The 19,714-nt window shown below is 37.5% G+C and overlaps 2 protein-coding genes and 1 long non-coding RNA gene across 9 annotated transcripts in view; 1 reads left to right on the top strand and 2 right to left on the bottom strand.

Annotated features, from left to right (window-relative positions):
* Positions 1–14,746, top strand: part of AP1S2 (adaptor related protein complex 1 subunit sigma 2) — a 29,905-nt gene extending 15,159 nt beyond the window's left edge. For 2 of the 4 annotated variants that reach the window (XM_003134953.6, XM_085008563.1), the window contains one exon: positions 13,198–14,746. In XM_003134953.6, the coding sequence (XP_003135001.2) occupies positions 13,198–13,245 (48 nt within the window). In that variant the 3' untranslated portion in view covers positions 13,246–14,746. Of the gene's footprint in view, positions 1–7,348; positions 10,303–13,197 lie in introns of those variants that run through there. The other 2 variants (XM_005673456.4, XM_005673454.4) reach the window with 2 other exon arrangements.
* LOC146394488 (uncharacterized) lies at positions 1,890–13,320 on the bottom strand. Its single transcript, XR_014835781.1, has 2 exons — positions 13,172–13,320; positions 1,890–6,227 (listed from the first exon to the last, which is right to left on the bottom strand). It is a non-coding gene; the product is annotated as an uncharacterized LOC146394488 (long non-coding RNA).
* Positions 14,747–16,999: 2,253 nt separating the features above from the next.
* The window catches only part of ZRSR2 (zinc finger CCCH-type, RNA binding motif and serine/arginine rich 2), a 28,843-nt gene continuing 26,128 nt past the window's right edge, over positions 17,000–19,714 (bottom strand). For all 4 annotated transcript variants that reach the window (XM_085008557.1, XM_085008554.1, XM_085008556.1 and 1 more), the window contains one exon: positions 17,000–17,969. In XM_085008557.1, coding sequence (XP_084864683.1) covers positions 17,488–17,969 — 482 coding nt within the window. In that variant the 3' untranslated portion in view covers positions 17,000–17,487. The remainder of the gene's footprint in view (positions 17,970–19,714) is intronic.

Raw genomic sequence — 19,714 nt, 5'->3', positions numbered from 1 at the left:
TTAATTTGCCTCGTCTAGAAAGTGGTGCTCTGTGGAGAATTAGTGCTGCTGAAATTGATTTGTTTTAGTGCTGGGGCTGCATGATTATATCTTAGTACTATACAACATCTTTGTGGAAGTAATAATAAATCTGTTGGACTGCATAAAAGTGGAAAGGTAAGAATCTTAGGAGAAAAAGTGATTTGTTTAAAAGTGAATCTTTTGTAAATTAAAAGCATTTTAAGTAAGAACTTATTGAAGTATTTAATAACATACTTTTAATAAGTTTGGGGGTTTTTTAATTAAAATCTTGCTAATTAGGAATACCAAACTCAGTATCTTACATTGTTTTAAAACAGATACTTTGAAATATATAACAGTAATGTAATAGCAAGAAGCATTTTGATAAAAATCCTCTTAGGATTGGCTTTAATGACACTCCTGTAATTCCTTTGTAACTATTGATATTAAAAACCTTTTACGCCTAAATAAACCTTTTCTTTTCAATTGGGTTAAAAGTTAACAAGACTGTAGTCCTTTATACCAGCATATTCTAATTTTTTATAGGTAAACTTAATTGGGATCTGCTAGAACAAATCCTGGGTAAATGAGGTTTAGTTATATTAACACTTGAAATGGAAAATACAGAAGGATGGCTACAGATAAAACAGAAAGCAGAACAAATCTTGCCTTTCACTTTACACTTAATAAGAACATATTTGACCATTGTCTTTGGTCACTGATTTTCAGGTTGTAATCATTTTGGTATATGTTTATGTGTTTTTTTGAGCTCTTTTTCTTCATCTACTTTTCAGAAATTTGAGGATTTCCCCCTTGCTGTTTCATTTTAATTCATTTTGAGCCAACTTGTTACTCTGGGCTATTTGTAATAAGTTGAAATAAAAATGTTCAGTAACTATAAATCTGAGTTTCAAAAGTATTTGACAAGAAGCCACAGTAATAAGTACATTTTTATGTATCACAATAGTTACACATGTATAAACCAAAAAAATTTTTAGCTAAATAATATATACCTACTCTTATTTCTTATTGTATAATCTTGTGTTTTCTTTTCTACTCTTTTTTTTTTCCAATGCTGATCCTGATCTAAAAAACTGATGGCATGAGCCCTAGGATTGGGACCTGCACAGGGACTTGCAAAAAGCATATTCCTAGCTATTGGTGATGATTTTGTTTGTTTCTTTCTTTATTATTATTTTTTTTTTTTTTTGGTCTTTAGGGACATACCACAGCATATGGAGGTTCCCAGGCCAGGGGTCCAGTCAGAGCTGTAGCCTTTGGCCTACGCCACAGCCACAGCAACTCAAGATCGAAGCCACATCTGCAACCTACACCACAGCTCACAGCAATGCCAGATCCTTAACCCACCGAGTGAGGCCAGGGATCGAACCCAAGTCCTCATGGATACTAGTCAGATTTGTTTCTGCTGAGCCACGACAGGAATGCCTAACAAGTGCTTTCTGAAAAATTTCAAAGTTTGAGCTGTTTTTTTCTCCTACTGACACATTCTTTTTTATTTTCTTTCAGTGTTTTCTCTGTTGTCTTTTTAAATAAATAAATAAATAAATAAATAAATAAATAAAAATTCCCACTGTAGAAAAATTAGCAAATAAATACAGGCAAGCACACTGGAACATAATCTTACTCACCAACCAGATTAACTGGTTCTCAGCTGGGATGGGGGTGAGGTGGGGCAGTTGTGTTTCCTCAGGGAACACTGGGCACTATGTGGATACATTTTTGATTGTTGCAACTAGCCGTGGAGTGCTACTGGCATCTAGTAGGTAAAGATCAAAGACTGTTAAACATCCAACAGTGCCCAGGACAGCCCTCCCAGTATAAGAAATTATCTGGCCTCAAATGTCAACAGGGCTGAGGTCCAGAAACCCTGGTTTATTTTTATTTATTTTATTTATTTTTTTAATTACTCAAATGAATTTATCACATCTGTAGTTGTGTAATGCTCATCACAGTCCAGTTTCACAGGATTTCCATCCCACAACCCAAGCACATCCCCCCACCCCTCAAACTGTCTCCTCCGGAGACCATAAGTTTTTCAATGTCTGTGAGTCAGCATCTGTTCTGCAAAGAAGTTCAGTCTGTACTTTTCTCAGATTCCACAAGTCAGTGAAAGCATTTGAGGTTGGTGTCTCATTGTATGGCTGACTTCACTTAGCATAATCATTTCTAGGTCCATCCATGTTGCTAAAAATGCTGGTATTTCGTTCCTTTTAATGACTAACATTCCACTGTGTATATGGACCACATCTTCTTGATCCACTCCCCTGTGGATGGACATTTAGGTTGTTTCCATGTCTTGGCTATTGAAAAGAGTGCTGCAAGGAACATCGGAGTACATGTGTCTTTGCGAGTCCTGGTTTTCTCTGGATAGATAGATGCCCAGGAGTGGGATTGCTGGATCAAATGGTAGTTCTATGTTTAGTTTTTAGAGGCATCTCCGTACTGTTTTCCACAGTGGTTGCATCAATGTACAATCCCACCAACAGTGTCATGGGGTTCCTTTTTCTCCACACCCTCTCCAGCACTTATTGTTTGTAGACTTTTGGATGATGGCCATTCTGGCTGGTGTAAGGTGGTACTTCATCATGGTTTTGATTTGCATTTCTCTAATAATGAGTGACGTTGGACATCTTTTCATGTGTTTCTCGGCCATCCATATGTCTTCTTTGGAGAACTGTCTGTTGAGATCTTCTGCCCATTTTTTGATGGGGTTGTTTGTTTTTTGGGTATGGAGCTGCAGAAGGTGTTTATAAATTTTGGAGATGAATTCCTTGTCAGTCGATTCATTTGCAAAGATTTTCTCCCATTCTGTGGGCTGTCTTGTTTAGGGTCAGAAACCCTGATTTAACTTAACATCACGGAATATATAAAAATTTCATTTATAGATTCCATTTACATTTACAGACTGCTACATCTTTTCAACATAATATATAGTCCATATTATAAATGACTAGCTGAAAATGAATCAAAAGTAGGAAGGAAAAAAAAAAACAACTAAAAATCGAGAAAGACAGATGTGCTCAAGAATATGTAAATGGCTATGGAGATCACTTCTGTGATTCACCAAAATTACTTTTACTTGATAACTGAAGATAACCCACAGCAAAGCTTAGGGGATATCACTTTATAATTTAATTTCCTCAACAACAGCCAAATTTGTTAACATCTATTAAGGTAATTGAGTTTTTGCCTGGAAACAGAATTGAGTATATACCCTGCAGGCAGTTAGAACACTTTCGAATTTTCTGCTGGTTTCCCCATCACCTTAGAGACTTGATAATTTCTTAAGATGAATAGTTTAAATGACCAGAATTTGCATATATAGACTTATATTATACATATAGACTTTTCTTTTATACACTATTGCCTTTCTTTTATACCCTATTAGCCTTTACTAAGAATTTACTTAGTAAAGATAGAGTTTGAATATTTGAAATTCAGTGATTCCAAGGAATCTTGCATGTTTTGAAAATCCTGATTAAATATAAGGGCTTTCAAGTTATGATCTAAATAGAAGACCAGGGCAAATACAATTACCCTAAAATGTGGTTAAAACTATTTCTTGACAGTCTATTTCTTGACTGTCAAGAAATAGTTTTAAATAAAGAACTATTCTGCTTCTTTATTTAAAAAGTAACAATTAGGGAGTTCCCACTGTGGCTTAGCCAATTAAGAACCAGCTAGTGTCCATGAGGATCCCAGTTCCATCCGTGGCCTTGCTCAGTGGGTTAAGTATCTGATGTTGCTGTGAGCTGTGATGTAGGTCGCAGACGTGGATCCAATCTCACGTCGATGTGGCTCTGGCATAGGCCGGCAGTTGTAGCTCCAATTCGACCCCTAGCTTGGGAACTCCAGTATGCCATAGGTTCGGCCCTAAAAAGAAAAAAGTTAATAAAGGTACAATTAACTGCCAGAGAAAGTGACTTGTCCTTGCTATTTTATCACTAATGGGTTTTAGAGTAGGGTTTTGTAAGATGTTGTTAAGTTACCATCATTATTATTTTTAAGACACATGTAATAGAAATAGATCAACAGCACAGTAGAGTAAGATAACAGTAGATGTGAATAAGATTCCACAGATGAAAGAAAAAACAAGTGGTCCTTTGACTAAGGGAATGTAAATTAAAATATCAGATCTTTTTCTTTGGTTTGTTTCTTGGAGTGGCAAAGCAGAATTGTGTGCTGCTTATGAGGACTTGAACTTGTGTTCCTTTTGGAGGATTAGTTTAGTAAACGTGTACACCTTTTACCTCATTAGTTGTACTTGAAAGAATTTTATCCAACAGAAATACACAAGTGCATCAAGACACATGCTCAATATAATATTAAGTAAGCCATTGGAACTTAACCAAATGTCCATCAGTGGGAAATAGGTGAATAAAATTACAGTACAACCATACGTGAAACCATTAACTGGCTAAAAAAGGAATGAGATCTATTTCTAGTAATGATGTGGAAAGATACTCAAGGTATATCATGTAAGAAAAGACCTAGGAGTAGGAAATTAACAGTTACCTCTGGAGGTGTTTGAGGTTCCCTACCTCCTGTTTTCTAGAAGTATAAAACACCTATTTTTAAATATAATTGTTTTGTTTTGTTTTTGTTTTTGTCCTTTGTCTTTTTAGGGCCAAACCTGCGGCATATGGAGGTTCCCAGGCTAGGGGTCTAATCGGAGCCACAGCTGCTGGCCTACATCACAGCCACAGCAACACCAGGTCCGAGCTGGGTCTGCAACCTACACCACAGCTCATGGCAACACCAGATCCTTAACCCACTGAGCTAGGCCAGGAAGTGAACCCTCAACCTCATGGTTCCTAGTCGGATTTGTTTGTGCTGTGCCATGGCGGGAACTCCTTAAGTATAATTTTTTTTTTAAATTTATAAATTACTAAAAGTGACAAAATGCTGCTGTGAGAATGGAAAACTACATTGTGTTGCTTCTTTGGGTGAAACTAGAGTAGAATTTGCTAAAAAGAAAGTTTCAGTAGGTAAAGTGAAGCAGTGTGTGCTCTCGGCTATTTTAGATACTAATCATCTGGAGCAACTATAATGCTCTTGCCACTCATTGCTAGCTTAGTGTAAAAAAAAAAAATCGCTGGACTTTCCTAGTGTCTCATATATGCTCATTGAAATAAGACACCAAGACCCATGTGTGTAAAAGGTACCTTATAAAGAGATAGCAGTTTTTCTCTATTCATTGCTAAAAATAGAGCTCAGTGTATTTGGATACTCTTGGCCCTTTGGTCTTTAGCTTAAGGAATAGAATTCCAGAATTGAGAGTGAGGACTTTGTCATAGTATTCATTGAGGGCCAATAAAAAGGACCATTGTATTCTAGAACATGAAGGACAAAGGATACTACTTTGTAGTGCAAGGAATAAGTGAGATCCCTTTACAAGAAAAACGAGTAGAGAAGTAATTTGGAATTAAACTTGTTTTATACATGAATTTTTATTAAATGTACGTTATTTTCTCTTTAAACTGTTCACTAGAAAGAAAAATCAGGACAACTCTGGATCCATACCATGAGTTTATTTAAGCACTCCTCATCTCAACAAGACTTAAACCTTCAGATAATTGCTTGCTTACCAGTTTTCATTGTAGTTTATCAGGTCATTTTACTTTTGAGTCATCATCAGCTTAGTGTAGTGAATGTCTGGGAATTTTTAAGGTAAAGGGATTTGTCTTTTCTTAGGAACGTAAGTGGTTTTGAGAACAGGTTTAACTTCATTCCTCTCTGTTCTCTTGTCCTACACTTTGCACTACATCTAGTCTTTTTTGTAGGGGACTGAGAAAAAGATTATTTGTATTATGGAGGAAAGCTGAACATGCATGTATACTAAGGAGAAGGAGCTAATGCGGAAAAGGATGAAAAATATGAATAGAATAAAGAGAAAAGGTATATTGGGAGGGTGAATAGGAATGGAATCAAAAGCTTTTGTCTTGCAATTCCAAAGACTCAGTGGGTTAAGGATCCAGCGTTGTCACTGTTGTGGCTCTGGTACTGCTGTGGTGCAGGTTTGGAACTTCATGCTACAGGCATGCCCCCCCCCCCCCAAAAAAAAGCTTTGGTCTTGGGTAAGATGAGTCTTCTCCCTCCTCTTAAAGCTGTCGATTTTTTTCCTCATGAGTTGGATGAGCAAAATAGAAAAAGTTGTCATTTTCTTGGTTTTGAGAAACTTCATCTAGAGGAAAGCCTGCTGAGGACTGAGGAGAAAGAAGAGGTAGATAACTTGAGGAAAACGATAACTTGAGGGTTTGGAATAGACTTAATGGGCAGCAAATCAGTGATTTGCCCAGGATTGAAGGCCCATTTCAGATTGAAAATACTGAATAAATATCTAATCTTTATTGAAAAAAATAGGTCTTCAAAGAATCTATTCTAAGGGCAACTTCTGGTTTATATTTATATAATACAACTGGATTAAAGTTTTTTTTCTCTTTTCATTCTGGTCTTTATTCCTGCACAACTAAATCACGGTGTATTAAACTCACTTTGCTGGGTAGCAGAAGGCAGTAGGTCTAGTTCTGCACAGGACTATAAAATCTGTTATAAGAGACTTTTACTCTCATCCTCCCCAATTCTTAATTAATATAATTATTCCATGACTCATAAGATGTACTGGTGGTATGAAGGCTCAGAATATTGGAGTTATATTTAATCCACTATAATGTTTTCCCTGTATATAAGAGAAAAAAATAACTTGGTTAATTATGGGCATATCTATCATTTATCTAAAGATCAACTTTAAATGTTAAGTGGTCATTAAGGCATTTATTTATAGCATGATGTTTTCAGATCCTAGCAATGTAAACTGGGAAATTATTTAAACATGTCATAGCAACTTAGAAGTGGTAAAAGAATACATTTGTTTTTATGCATTTTAGTTTGTTTTCTTCTTGAAGGATGTTTTTCTGGTGAAGAGATTTTTTTCCCTTTGAAGAAATAGTCGTCACAGTTGCTTGGATGCTAATTTCTTGTTTAAGCACAGTAATATGGATCATTGGTATAAAGACTAGTTTGGCTTTATCAACCCTTTTCTTTGCTAAAGGTAGTGAAAGGTCTGTCAGAAATGCCTGGGGCAGTCACAGTTGAGAATTGCTCCTTTGGCATTATTAGTTCTTCTGCTAGAGTAAGTCTCTGGGGAGGAGCGCTATTTGGGAAACTACCTTTTTCTTTAATGGTTGGTTTTTACATGGTATGATAAAAAATTAAGAGAAAAAACAAAAAGATAGATGCAAAGCTGTAATATAAAGGCTCAAAGTACTGGTATTATTTAGGTGAAAGGTTATTTGATAGACTTACACTTTTCTTGTTCTCCTTGCAGAAAACAGAGAATATATATCACAGCAAGAGTTTCATTGTGTGTAAGAGAGCATACTAGAATACGAGCTGGAGTACTGACTTGCATCAAAATGTAGTAGGATATACAAATTCAGTTTGTAACTATAATTTTGACAAGTTTGTTATGTTTTAGCATTACCTGAAAAGTTTGATTACATTAAATCCCAAGAGATAGTCCCAATTATTTCATTTATATGTTCATAGGGAATTTTGCTCTGAGGCTTATATTTTTGTACATAGAGAATACTGAAATAGGTTCAGAGTTCGTTGGCCAAAAAAGTATTAATACCATTGATATTTTCAAAAATAAAATTCCCTCATGAAAATGAAGCATTTAAGGGTTTGACTTATTATTCATATTATTTTAGCTTGGTGCTTCATTCCACAGTATTCTAAGTGGAAGAAAGGCAATTGTATCTTTAAACTGTTTAGGAATTATCTAACGATTAAAACCTGACTGGCTTTTTTCCTCAAATGCCTTTGTATTTAATTGTTATTATATATAAGATATGTTACATATTTTATGGAAATAGTTTATATGACTTTGTAGCCTAACATTTCAAAGTGCCAAGTTGAATAAATTTTAAATTGAAGGTATCTTAAAAGCACTCATATAAGCAATTTTAAACTTAAATTTGAGTTTCAAGCTTTTTGGCAGGGTATAATCCCTTTGAGAGTCTGATGGGCCATGGGCCTTCTGCTCAGGAAAAGTTCTTCCTAATTTTGCTTCTTGTTTCAGGGAGTTTTTGGAGTCCCTAGAAATTGATCACTCTAGGGTCAGTTTAAAACCTCACCTCAGATTACCTAGTGGATGTGAGAAACATCCTTTGAGATATGTTTATAGGCATAGACATTTAAGAGATCTATTTGGAGAGTCCTTTAAAATTTATCTTGAGGGTTATTTTAAAAGTAATATCCTTAGTCACAAAGGCATATTTGAACTTTTTTTTAAGCTAAATGAACCTTTGAAAGCCTCCATTGCTACTTAAAATACCAAATGAGCAACTGTTTTTCCACTTTTTCTTGGGAAAAATTTTCCTTTAGGATCTGTAAAAGAGTTCATGGTCATTTTAGGGTATAATGATTTTCATTAAGGGATTAAATTCCTTTGCTTTGTGTAATAAAATCCGGATGAACTTGAACACTGGTGGGAGGAAGTATTCTAACTGGATTTTGAGTTAACTCAGTTTTGCCTGGATGACTTATTAGTAAATACAGTGCTTTAGGATTTTGTAGGATATAGGTCATTATTTCAGTTATTATTATATATAGTAAAGTTATAAAAGATGAATCTGAACTCCTGGGCATTATTTTAGAAGTTAAATATTCAGCCATGAACCAAAATTCTAAAAACCTAATTTCTAAGTTTACGTAAGTTTTCTTTACTGTACACTAAACATTCTGGAAATCTGATTGTGTCTATATCAGTCTGTATACTGTGTGTAAGAATATATGCATTTCTTTTGTAGCCACGTCATGAATATTTTAATGTCCCTGTGTACTAAATGACTACTCATCGTGTATGCAGAATTTCACAGAGGAAATAGAGGCTGATATGCTTATGAAAGAAAATATCCTCAGCTTGGTGACTGATTATCTCGTATAATAATAATAATAGAACATGTCAGAGCCAATACCTTTATAATGTAACATTTTTCCTGTTCTCATCCTCTTTTCTGTTTTATTTTCATTCTATATGTGATCTTGATACAGTTTTTCCTGCTTGCAACTCGTTTAATTTCTTCTTTAAAAAATATGACCTGTGACCATTTTGAGTAATGTTTCATCTTAAACTTGGGTGTTTATGAATTTATGAATCTTTGATTACTCTTGTAAGAGGATTATCTAGCAGTCACTAAAATGTTTACCAAAAAAAATATAGCTGAAATGCTAGATCAAGATAAGCAGTGCCATAATAAGTAGTGTGGTTTGGTCTTCAAATGTTGGTGGGAAAACTATATCTCGGGTGATTATATATACAGTTTATATGAGCATATGTTTTCTAATGTATCACATAAAAGTATTTGGAAATAATACAAAAGAAAGTAAAATCTGTACTGTTACATAGTAACAGGTACAACACGCAGTTTTTAAGTAATTTGTTATGCCACATTTGTTAAATCACATTTGTGCTATACAGTGATATCAAACAATCCCTTTAAGATCTATCAGAAAGCTATGTCAGAAAAATCTCTCCTGTAGCATTGTTCAGTAGTAAGCAACCCTTTCAAAGTATTAATATGGAGTGTATTTTATATAGTTAAAATTCTAATATTGTTTAAGTACTAATATTTTACTAGTTATGGTTTTATAATTAAGGCTCCATTTAGATAATGATTTGTTAAATATGGTTTTATATTTATGAATATGAAAACCTTTACTATTGATCATTTTTGTGTATATTTTTAATAAAACATGGAGCATTTTATTATAAAGAGGAAATTACCAAATAATTCATTGTTTATATCTAGAGAGTTTAAAGCCTGAGTTAAGTAAGGTATCACTAAACAATAAATTCAAAAGATGCTCAGACTGATTTGACACTGAAAGAAGACCTGTGAAAGTGTGTATTAGGCAGGTATGCAAATTAGTTATTTCTGTTCTTACCATTCCCACTGTATTACATTTCGAAGCATCTAGATGGGCTATTAAATGAGAAATTTAGCAGCATTATACATTGAAAGCATTGGGAAACATAGATTGGTCTTTCATTTCCATTTTTTTCCCTCTGTTCCTCCCCCAGCCCTACAACATGTCATTCATCTGGTTTTAATGCTGCATAAATATGCATTGTCTCATGCCTGTTTGCTTTGAATGCCGTGTGCTAGCTGTAACAAGATGTTGCTTCTTTTGTTATCTGTATACAGCTTCTTGCTTTAAAGTAGTAGATTCTGAAAGAGCTTTCTTTGCATGTCTAAAATAAAAGTATTGCATGTACTTTGTTTCATGTGAATGACTTTTTTCTTCTCCATCCTTTCGATACATATTTCATATTTTAGTTTTTCCAGGTGGTTTTTTTTTAATTGTGGTTAAAAGATAAAAATTTACTAGCTTAACCATTTTTAATTGTACAGTTCAGTATTGTTAAATATATTCACATTGTTGTGCAACAGATTTCCAGAGGTTTTTCATCTTGCAGAACTGAAACTATGTACCCATTTTGAACAACTGCTCCCCACTTCCCCTCCCCTAAGCCCTTGGTAAATGCCTTTCAACTTTCTGTTTCTATGAATTTGACTACTTAGTTAATAGTTTTTCTAGATAATTTTGAGCTACAATTTCAGGGTGAATGTGTGAAAATTAATTTTATGTTATAAATATAATTGATTAAAAACTCTAATGTACTATTTGTCTCAAAGGAATAAAATATGTAAACAATTCTTTGAAACTAGGCCTTTTAGAAAGGGCAGGGGTTTTTTTGTTTTGTTTTGTTGTTTTGTTTTGTTTTTGCTTTTTAGGGCCACACCTGCAGCATATGGAAGTTCCCAGGCTAGGGGTCAAATCAGAGGTGCAGCTGCCGGCCTACACCACAGCCACAGCAACACCAGTTCTGAGCTGCATCTGCAACTTAACACCACAGCTCAAGGGAACACTGGATCCTTAACCCACTGAGCGAGACCAGGGATCAAACCTGCATTCTCCAAATACTGGTTGGTTTCTTAACCCACTGAACCAAGATGGTGACTCCTCCATTAAACTTCTTTTTTTAGGGCCACACCCACACCCACAGCATATGGTCGTTCCCAGGCTAGGGGCTGAGTCTGAGCTGCAGCTGCTGGCCTACACCACACTACAGCAATGTGGGATCTGAGCTGCATCTGCGACCTACCCCGCAGCTTATGGCAATGCCTGATCCCCAACCCACTGATCGAGGCCAGGGATCGAAGCCACATCCTCATGGATACTAGTCAGACTTGTTCTTGCTGTGCCACAGTGGGAACTCCCCATTAAACTTTCTTTTAAAGCTATATCATGAAAACAGACATACAAATATAATATAAGGAACTCTCATATACACATCACTCAGCTTCAAAAACCATCAACTCAGTACTAGTTTCCTAAATCACCACCCTACCCCCTGTTCTTGCCCTGGGTATTTTATAGCAAACCCCAGACATCCTATCATTTAACCTTTAATAATTCAGTATATATCCCTAAGAGAAAAATCTCTTATAATCTTTAACAACTCCTGCTTTTTCGCTCCCTTGTCTTTTTTTGTTAGTTACCCATGCTGTACAATTTCCTAGGTTTTGTATTTTAGCAGGTTATAATGGCAGTGTTTTCTTATCCTCCATATATATTTAGTCTGTAGCCTCGTTAGGTTGAGGTTTAATTTGGGAAGCAGGGCCAGGTGTTGAGGGGACAGGGGAAAAAAACCTTTTTTCACCAATAGCTGACTTTTACCCATTTTTCACTAATACACAAACAGTTACTGAAGGGTCATTAAATGAACTTTTATATAGAGTTGGTTTGTAGTAAGAATACCTTCTTTAGATTGCAGTTGTGTAACGTATCAGCTAACATTTTTTGAGCACTTTCTGTGAATCAGGCACTTAAGCCTTATCTTTCTTAACCTCTACATATAAAGGTAAGTACTGTGATCCTTATTTCCCAAATAAGGAAACAGACCGTAGAGTTTAAATAATTAAGATTATTCCATGTAGTGCTTTACATACAATTAAATCTAATGTATGGATTTATGGTTTAACTAATTTTTCTTTTCCTTATTTTGTGCTGTACCATAATTAGGATGCAAAAGTAAGTTATTTGGATACAAAACTTGTTGTCCTCTGTTAAGATCTTGTGTGCCTTTTAATCACAAACTTGTTGCTTGTAATGCTTGATATTTGATCTACTTGGTCCTTTTTTGTCTTGTGATGTACAAAATTAGAGACTTCAGAAAATTTAAAAATTTTTTTTCTCGTATGACTTTGGCCCTCCTTTGACATTCAAAAATGAGTATTGGGGAGTTCCCATTGTGGCGCAGCAGAAATGAATCCGACTAGTAACCATGAGGTTTCAGGTTTGATCCCTGACCTCGCTCAGTGGGTTAAGGATCCGGCATTGCCGTGAGCTGTGGTGTAGGTCGCAGATGCGGCTCGGATCTGGTGTGGCTGTGGCTGTGGTGTAGGCCGGCAGCTATAGCTTCAATTAGACCCCTAGCCTGGGAACCTCCATATGCCGTGGGTGTGGCCCTAAAAAGCAAAAAAAAAAACAAAAATGAGTATTGGTTGTGACAGGACAAAAGGCGCTTTTGTGCCAGCGAATTATTTATATATATTGCTTCCACTGAAGCCATTGGTTGCTTTGGGGAGGTCTAGGGAGGTGAGTTTCTTCCGCCTTGCTGCTGGGGATGGTTAAGTTCAAAAATGAGTAGAAACTCAGAGAGGAAGACATTTCTGTAAGTACATGCGACTTTAAAAAAAAAAAAAAAAAATCAGAGGAAAGAAAAATATGTGAAGAATGGGGAGAACTCGGTGGGTTTCCCTGCTCTTTATTTAGTTTTAACACTAAGATAACTTAGCTTTCTTGTGGAAATGACTTCCTAAACTGCCAGTGGGTTTGATGCCTTTTGTGTTATAGCATTGGAGCCGAGCACATCGATAGGTAATCAGTAGGTATTTAATGCATGCTGAAAATAACCTCCTGTGGTCTCTGATGTTTGGGACACAAATTGCTAAATAAGCACTGACTCTAAATAGAAGGGCCCATACCACTGAACTGCATGTGGTCAGCTTTCATCTCTGAAACTTGCACACCTTTCTGTGTCAATTTCACATTCTCAAGCCTCCACGGATCTGCTTACCAGAATCTCACGTTTTCCCTCCACAGGAAGCTGAAACCCCACGTAGTGTTCTTGAAGAAATTGGACTGACATAACTCTCCTCCCCTGTTGATGACTTCTTGTGGCATTTCACACACTGTAGATGGTCACTGCCTTCATGTCCATATTAGCTAATGGTGTAAGATGATGTCATATCAGTATTACTATTCTGCTAAGCTGCTTCATTCAGGCCTACATAATTTTTTTTTAAAGGGAACTTTGGTTAATCAGGTGATAACAAGGGAATTAATATAAATTAGAATGAATGCAGAAAAAGTTAACTTTTCTATTTTAAAGTTTACAGGTCTGTTTCTCTTAATCTGATTATGTGTATCTATGAAAATGACACAGGCATTATACCTTTATTAATTACTGTCTTTGGCAAAAAAAACCTTAATTATGTGAAGTCTGGTTATAGGAAACCAAAAAGTAGTGCAGCATTTCAGTATATATGCAAATAAAGGGAAGTGACAGGTCACATATCAAATGAATGAAAATTTCACTCTGTTGAAACTTAAAAAACAAAAACAAAACCAAATTTATACCAAAGACCATTATTAGAAAGTAAATACCTTAAAACAAAGGGAAACACAAAAGCCTAAATTGGAATGATGCTGTTTTACAATAAGAATTTCTTAGGCATTCCAGATCTGTGATGAGGAACAGATCAGCTGTTTCATAATAGTAAGCACATTATTTTTAGGGCCAAGGAACATTTTTTTGACTCTTGGTCATAATCATTTAGTTACTTAGTTAGATTATTTTTGATGCCCTCAAAATAAAATGGAAATACTGACTTACCAGGGATTCTTAATAATAGTATCCTACGGAAAATGTGTTACTCTCTTCACGAAGTGTTGCATAAGTCATTGTTTAAAGCACTAATACTCCATCTGGGGTGCTTGTTACAGCCAAATTTCTTTTACTCCCCTACTGCTTCCCTCCACTTAGAAGTGCAGCAAACTTTTGGGCAGCTTCCTTCCCTTCCATGGCACTGCCTGCTTATTAGAAGTCAAATATAAAAACAAGACACCACCTTTAATATGAAAGTGTGAGCTGAATGAGGTAAAATGGTATTAGTGGGCTCTATATTTTTTAAGGCTGTACAATTGTTTCAGTGTCACTTTTATACATACTTCTACGTATGTAAACATGTCTTCAGAGTTTACACTTTCATTTGTATCTGCTGGGCTGGATTAAGCTTCGTTGTGATTGTGACCAATATTCAGGCCACGCAAGCACTGTCTTATTATCACATCGCCAGTTAGTTGTAATAAATGTTAAATGTACACCACTGTAGTGTGTTTGTATCTGTCTCTTTCCAAAAGCTTGTCAAACTATAAAGAGCCGCTGAAGGAAGAATTTAAAACGATTTTTGGGTAAAATGTTGGAAATTCACCTCCACTTGAATGTGGTGGTGGTTAAAAGCACACAGGAGATAAATGGTGGAAGATTTAAGGCGTCTTCATGTATTTCAGGCTCATAAAAAATGTGGAGTCCATGCTACTGAGAGCTTATCTACACATTTATTTTCAATAAATGCCGCTTTAAAAACCATGATGCAGTTGACGTTTCTACTTTTTTTTTTTTTTTTTTTTTGTCCTTTTTTGTCCTTTTTTGTCTTTTTCCAGGGCTGAACCCACAGCACATGGAGGTTCCCAGGCTAGGGGTCTAATCGGACCTGTAGCTGACAGCCTGCAACACAGGATCCAAGCAGCATCTGCGGCCTACACCACAGCTCATGGCAACGCCGGATCCTTAACCCACTGAGCAAGACCAGGGATCAAACCTGCAACCTTATGGTTCCTAGTCGGATTCCTTAACCACTGAGCCATGACGGAAACTCCGTTTCTACTCTTTCTCATTGAGCACAAGTCAAAGTACTCCAGGTAATCAAGGGTACGCCAAGTCAACCTGAGTCCCCCCCCCCCCCCCGGAATTGTAGGTGCTGGTACACTTGCCAAAATGGACTGCCTAATATAAGTAGCAGATCAAAGCTTTGGTTATGATTAGTTAAGGGACTGGGCTATCAACTACAGAGAGGAAATGTTAATAAAAATCCCATTTAATCCTATTGAAAAGGTTTTTTTTTTTTTTTTTTTTTAGTATACTCTGATTTCTGGGAAAAATCTTTATAAGAAAATGAGGATATTTTAAAATGAATAAGGAAACAACTATCAAATGCAGTTGCTAGTCTGCTAAAAAGGGTATGTGTGGAGGAAAAAAAATGTAGATATAGGGCCTCCAACATGCAGCTATCTATTCACAGAAAATAGGCTTGTGGGCTTCTGCTGGCAACATAAGAGTTGGAATTTTTGAATCACAAGTAGTAATCAAATTACAAGTTTAAGACATTCATAATTTTAAGATGGGCATTTATCAGGATAATGACCTTAAAAACGGCTTTCTTCCATCGCTCCCACATTGCCCATTAACACTGGAGGGGAAAGTTACCATCTCTGTTACCTTGAGCACAATCTGGTATTTATCTTGTCTTTTCCTCCATGATTTACTAAGACTATTCAGCTTCGAATGCCACATTTAGTTGCATATATCCTTGGCTGTATTTAGGAGAGAAAGTAAAATTTTTGAATTTAGTGAGAATTATATAGCATTAGCGAGTCTCGTAGATAATTACAGAAAATTTCAATCATTTTTAGGGTAAAGTAGGCATTTAAAGTCTGCAACAAATCAATTTTTCTTTGGCCATGGCGTGCAGTGGCTTGATGTGGGATCTCAGCTCTCAGACCAGGGACTGAACCCAGGCCTCGGTGGCTAAAGCACTGAGTCCTAAGCACTAGACCACCAGGGAACTTCCAGGAAAAAAAAAAATCAATTTTTAAAGTAAAATGTTTTCCGGACCACACACTTCCTTTCTTTTAGACTAAAGAACTCATTTTCAGCAGATACTCACGGGGGTTCCCGTTGTGGTGCAGCATTTCCGAATCTGACTAGTATCCATGGGGATGTGGGTTCCATCCCTGGCCTCGCCCAGTGGGTTGCCATGAGCTGTAGTGTAGGTTGCAGATCCGGCGTGGCTGTGGCTGTGTCGTAAGTCAGCAACTGCAGCTCTGATTTGACCCCTAGCCTGGGAACTTACGTGTGCCACAGGTATGGCCCTAAAAAGACTACAAGAAAAAATATATATATAAGGAAGTACAAGAGCATCTTTTGTATGATCTGAAATCTAAGGGTATTTTGCCTTAAGCTTTAAAAATATTAAACAAGTTTCTATGACCGTTCTTTCTTACCAGAATTCCTTTAATACCAGGCACATTCAATAGCAGTGTGCTCTTTAACACACTATAAAGAAGATGAACACCCTATTAAGGATCCAGTTTTGTCACTGCAGTGTCATGGGTTTCATCCCTGGCCTGGGAACTTGTGGATGCCACAGGCACAGTCAAAAAAAAAAAGAAAGAAAGAAAAGAAAAAAAAATACTAAAGCAAAACCAGCTGGGGAGGGACTGCGAATATGGGGTAGGAGGGAGGAGTAAAAACTGACTGTACCCTTCAGTACTTTAAAATAGAGAGTTTTGAAGTAAAGCAACAACCAAACTCAATGCCCATTAAATACAGGGAAAAAAGTGTTTGGCTTAAACAATATCTACAGAAATGAATGCTTAAACATGAAATTTATCAAACTGGCAAAGATTAAAGTAGTTTGGTGTGGGAACAAAATTTGATAAATATTTGTTGTTATCTCTATGGAGGGCAATTTGGAAATGCTTTAGTATTCATCTCGATGTAATTTACCCAAAGGAAATGATCAGAAATGTGTGAGAGTATTTATGGAAATTCACCATAGGATTGTTTATACCACAGGATTCTTTAATTAGTGCAAAATTTAAAATAACTTAAAACCCCAACAATTGGGATATGGTTGAATTAACTGATAGATCCACACTACGCAGTGAGTAAAAACAGCAAGAACAGGGTTTGATGAAAGAGAGTGGTGTTGAAAAAAAGGCATCTTCAATTGCAGGCATATATGATTTTTGGGGAAAAAAAATATACACACTCACAAGGAGAAAAAATAAAAGACAATGCTCCAGTGTTAAGTGATTATCTTTAAGGGTCAGGATTAAAAGTCATTTTCGTGTTTTCTAGGTTTTCTATACTAAACACACTGATTATCTGAATATAAAAGTATTGCAAAATAGGGTTCCAGACTACATACGATTCTGCCAGACTTGCAACGCCTTTGCGCTGAGGGCCCTCTATCCAGGTATGCAGCCGCCATAATAAATAAGATGTACAATCACCGAAGAACATACTGTTTATTCGGATTTGGGCCTCTAAGCCGTTCTGTCCCTGCTTCCTGACCTCCTCCCGCCACGACTCCTGGACCTCGACGAACTCTGGCTGCGGCTCCGGCTGTGGCTGCGGCTCCGGCGGCTGCGGCTGCGGCTGCGGCTGCCCCGGCCCCGGCTGCGGTCTCTTTTCCTTCCTCTGCTGCGGGAGCTGTGCCTCTCCCGGCTTTTGGACCTGTGTTTGTGAGATTTCTTGGCCCCGTGGCTACCCCTCCGCTTCCTCTCGGCTTCCCCGTTCCTTTTGTAGGAGCGGGCCGGCCCGGGGCTCCGCCTCCTGCGCAGCCGGCTGTACTCGTGGCGGCCTGGCCTCTCGCGCCTCTCCGAGTTCTTCCCGAAGGAGGAGCCAGTCCGATCTGGAGACAGGTAGATGTCTCGATTCGCTTCCCAAAATTCATTGTTGGGGTTTCTGAACACATGAAGAAAGTTGCAGTGTTTTCCTCTTGGGCACTGCTGTATTTCAAATAAACCTGCAATGGCACAGCGAGGAAAAGGCGTTTGCTGCGGGCACTTCATCCTTCTCAGAAGGTACCTTTTTTTTTTTTTTTTTTTAAGGGCCGCACCCGCGGCATATGGAGGTTCCCAGGCCAGGGGTCTGATCAGAGCTACAGCTGCCAGCCTACACCACGGCCACAGCAACGCGGGATCCGAGCCGCGTCTGCGACCTACACCACAGCTCAAGGCAACACCAGATCCTTAACCCACTGAGCGAGGCCAGGGAGCCAACCCGCAACCTAGTGGTTCCTAGTCGGGTTCGTTTCCACTGCACCACGACGGGGACTCCCAGAAGGTACATTTCTGATGTGGCCATGTGATAGGACTATCTTCTCCTTAGCCCACTGATGTCATAGTTTGGGTTCCCCAAATTTCTAACAAAGGGCACCAGGAAAAGTAACAGATCAGAACTATTCATTGACCCAAATGTCCTATTCCCCTACTGGATTATGGTGTGGAGGGCAACCCACCACATGGCAACCACATAATTTTTCCTAGGGTTTTACTATCCTGCGGATTGACAATGTAGAACCCTAATTAACACTGAAGAAGCAGCCGTGGGAAGCCCAGTGGCGCAGGACAAAATCAATGGCGTAAGAAAGAGCTTATTTTAAGAAAAGGACCCTGTATTTTCTAACACTTCAAGAGGATGATAAACATTGGGCTAACACTTTAATTTACCAGGAGTTTTAAATATGGGAGATTTTTGACAAAGGTGAAATCTCCTTTAATAATTTAGAGATCTCTTGGGGAATTTTCAAACATTTTTAAAAGCAGTAAATCCCCTAAAGTGAAAGCAAAAAAAGAAAAAGATAAATTGGACTTCATCAAAATTAAATACTTTTGTACTTCAAAGGACACAACCAAAGTGCACGTAAATGGGAGGAATATTTGCAAACCATGGGTGTGATGAGGGACTTCTCTGTGTACTATATCAAGAATTCTTACAACTCAGTAATAAAAAGACATATAACTTGGTGAAAAATGGGCAAAGTACCTGAACAGACATCTCTCCAAAGATGTATACTGTGGCCATTAATCCAATAAGGACATGAAAAAAGTGCTCAACATCATTAGTTACTAGGGAAAATAAAGCTGTTATTTCAAAAATTATAAGTGAAATAAGTACTTTCCTGCCTTGAGGGAAGCAAAGTCACACTCAGAAGCACATCAATGAAATCACACTGGAATCTTAGCAACAGACAAGGGCAACCACCTTCATGGAGAAAACACCCATCTCCTTCAGCCCCCAGGACTCTGAATAAGGTGAAATGGTTCTTCTGGTTTGCCAAAGCAAGGAATTCTAAATTCTTTGTTTTCCCTCCTCAAATAAGCGGTTTTTACGTGAGGAGGACATCCATTAAGACCAGGCTGCCAAAGATTCAGACTCGGGAAGTCAGAGATTTTTAAATAAGAGGTTTTAAGCAGGCGAGTATAAAGCAAAGCAAAGACTAAGTAAGAGACGTGCGCCCCCAAGGCATGGCCCGCGCCCCTCGCTGCTTCCTGGGCACCTGACAACAGGTCGCTCGGCGAAGCCCATCTGATGGAAATCAAAAAAGCAAGAGCCCTTCAAAAGTGCTGGCGCCTCGAAGGACTGACTCATTTCCTGATTCTCCAGCCACTGTCAGATGAGTCAGTCTGACTGAATGTGTCCCAACCAGGTTCTACAGCTATAATCAATCTCTACGGCACAAAAGCATGCATTTCCATCAGGCAGGAA

This window comes from Sus scrofa, chromosome X, assembly GCF_054392235.1.
Source record: "Sus scrofa isolate SSC_HxYL_T2T_F1_AM1 chromosome X, Sscrofa_HxYL_maternal_Yorkshire_Landrace_v2.0, whole genome shotgun sequence".
NCBI lineage: Eukaryota > Metazoa > Chordata > Mammalia > Artiodactyla > Suidae > Sus > Sus scrofa.
This window is presented reverse-complemented; position numbering and strand designations above follow the sequence as displayed.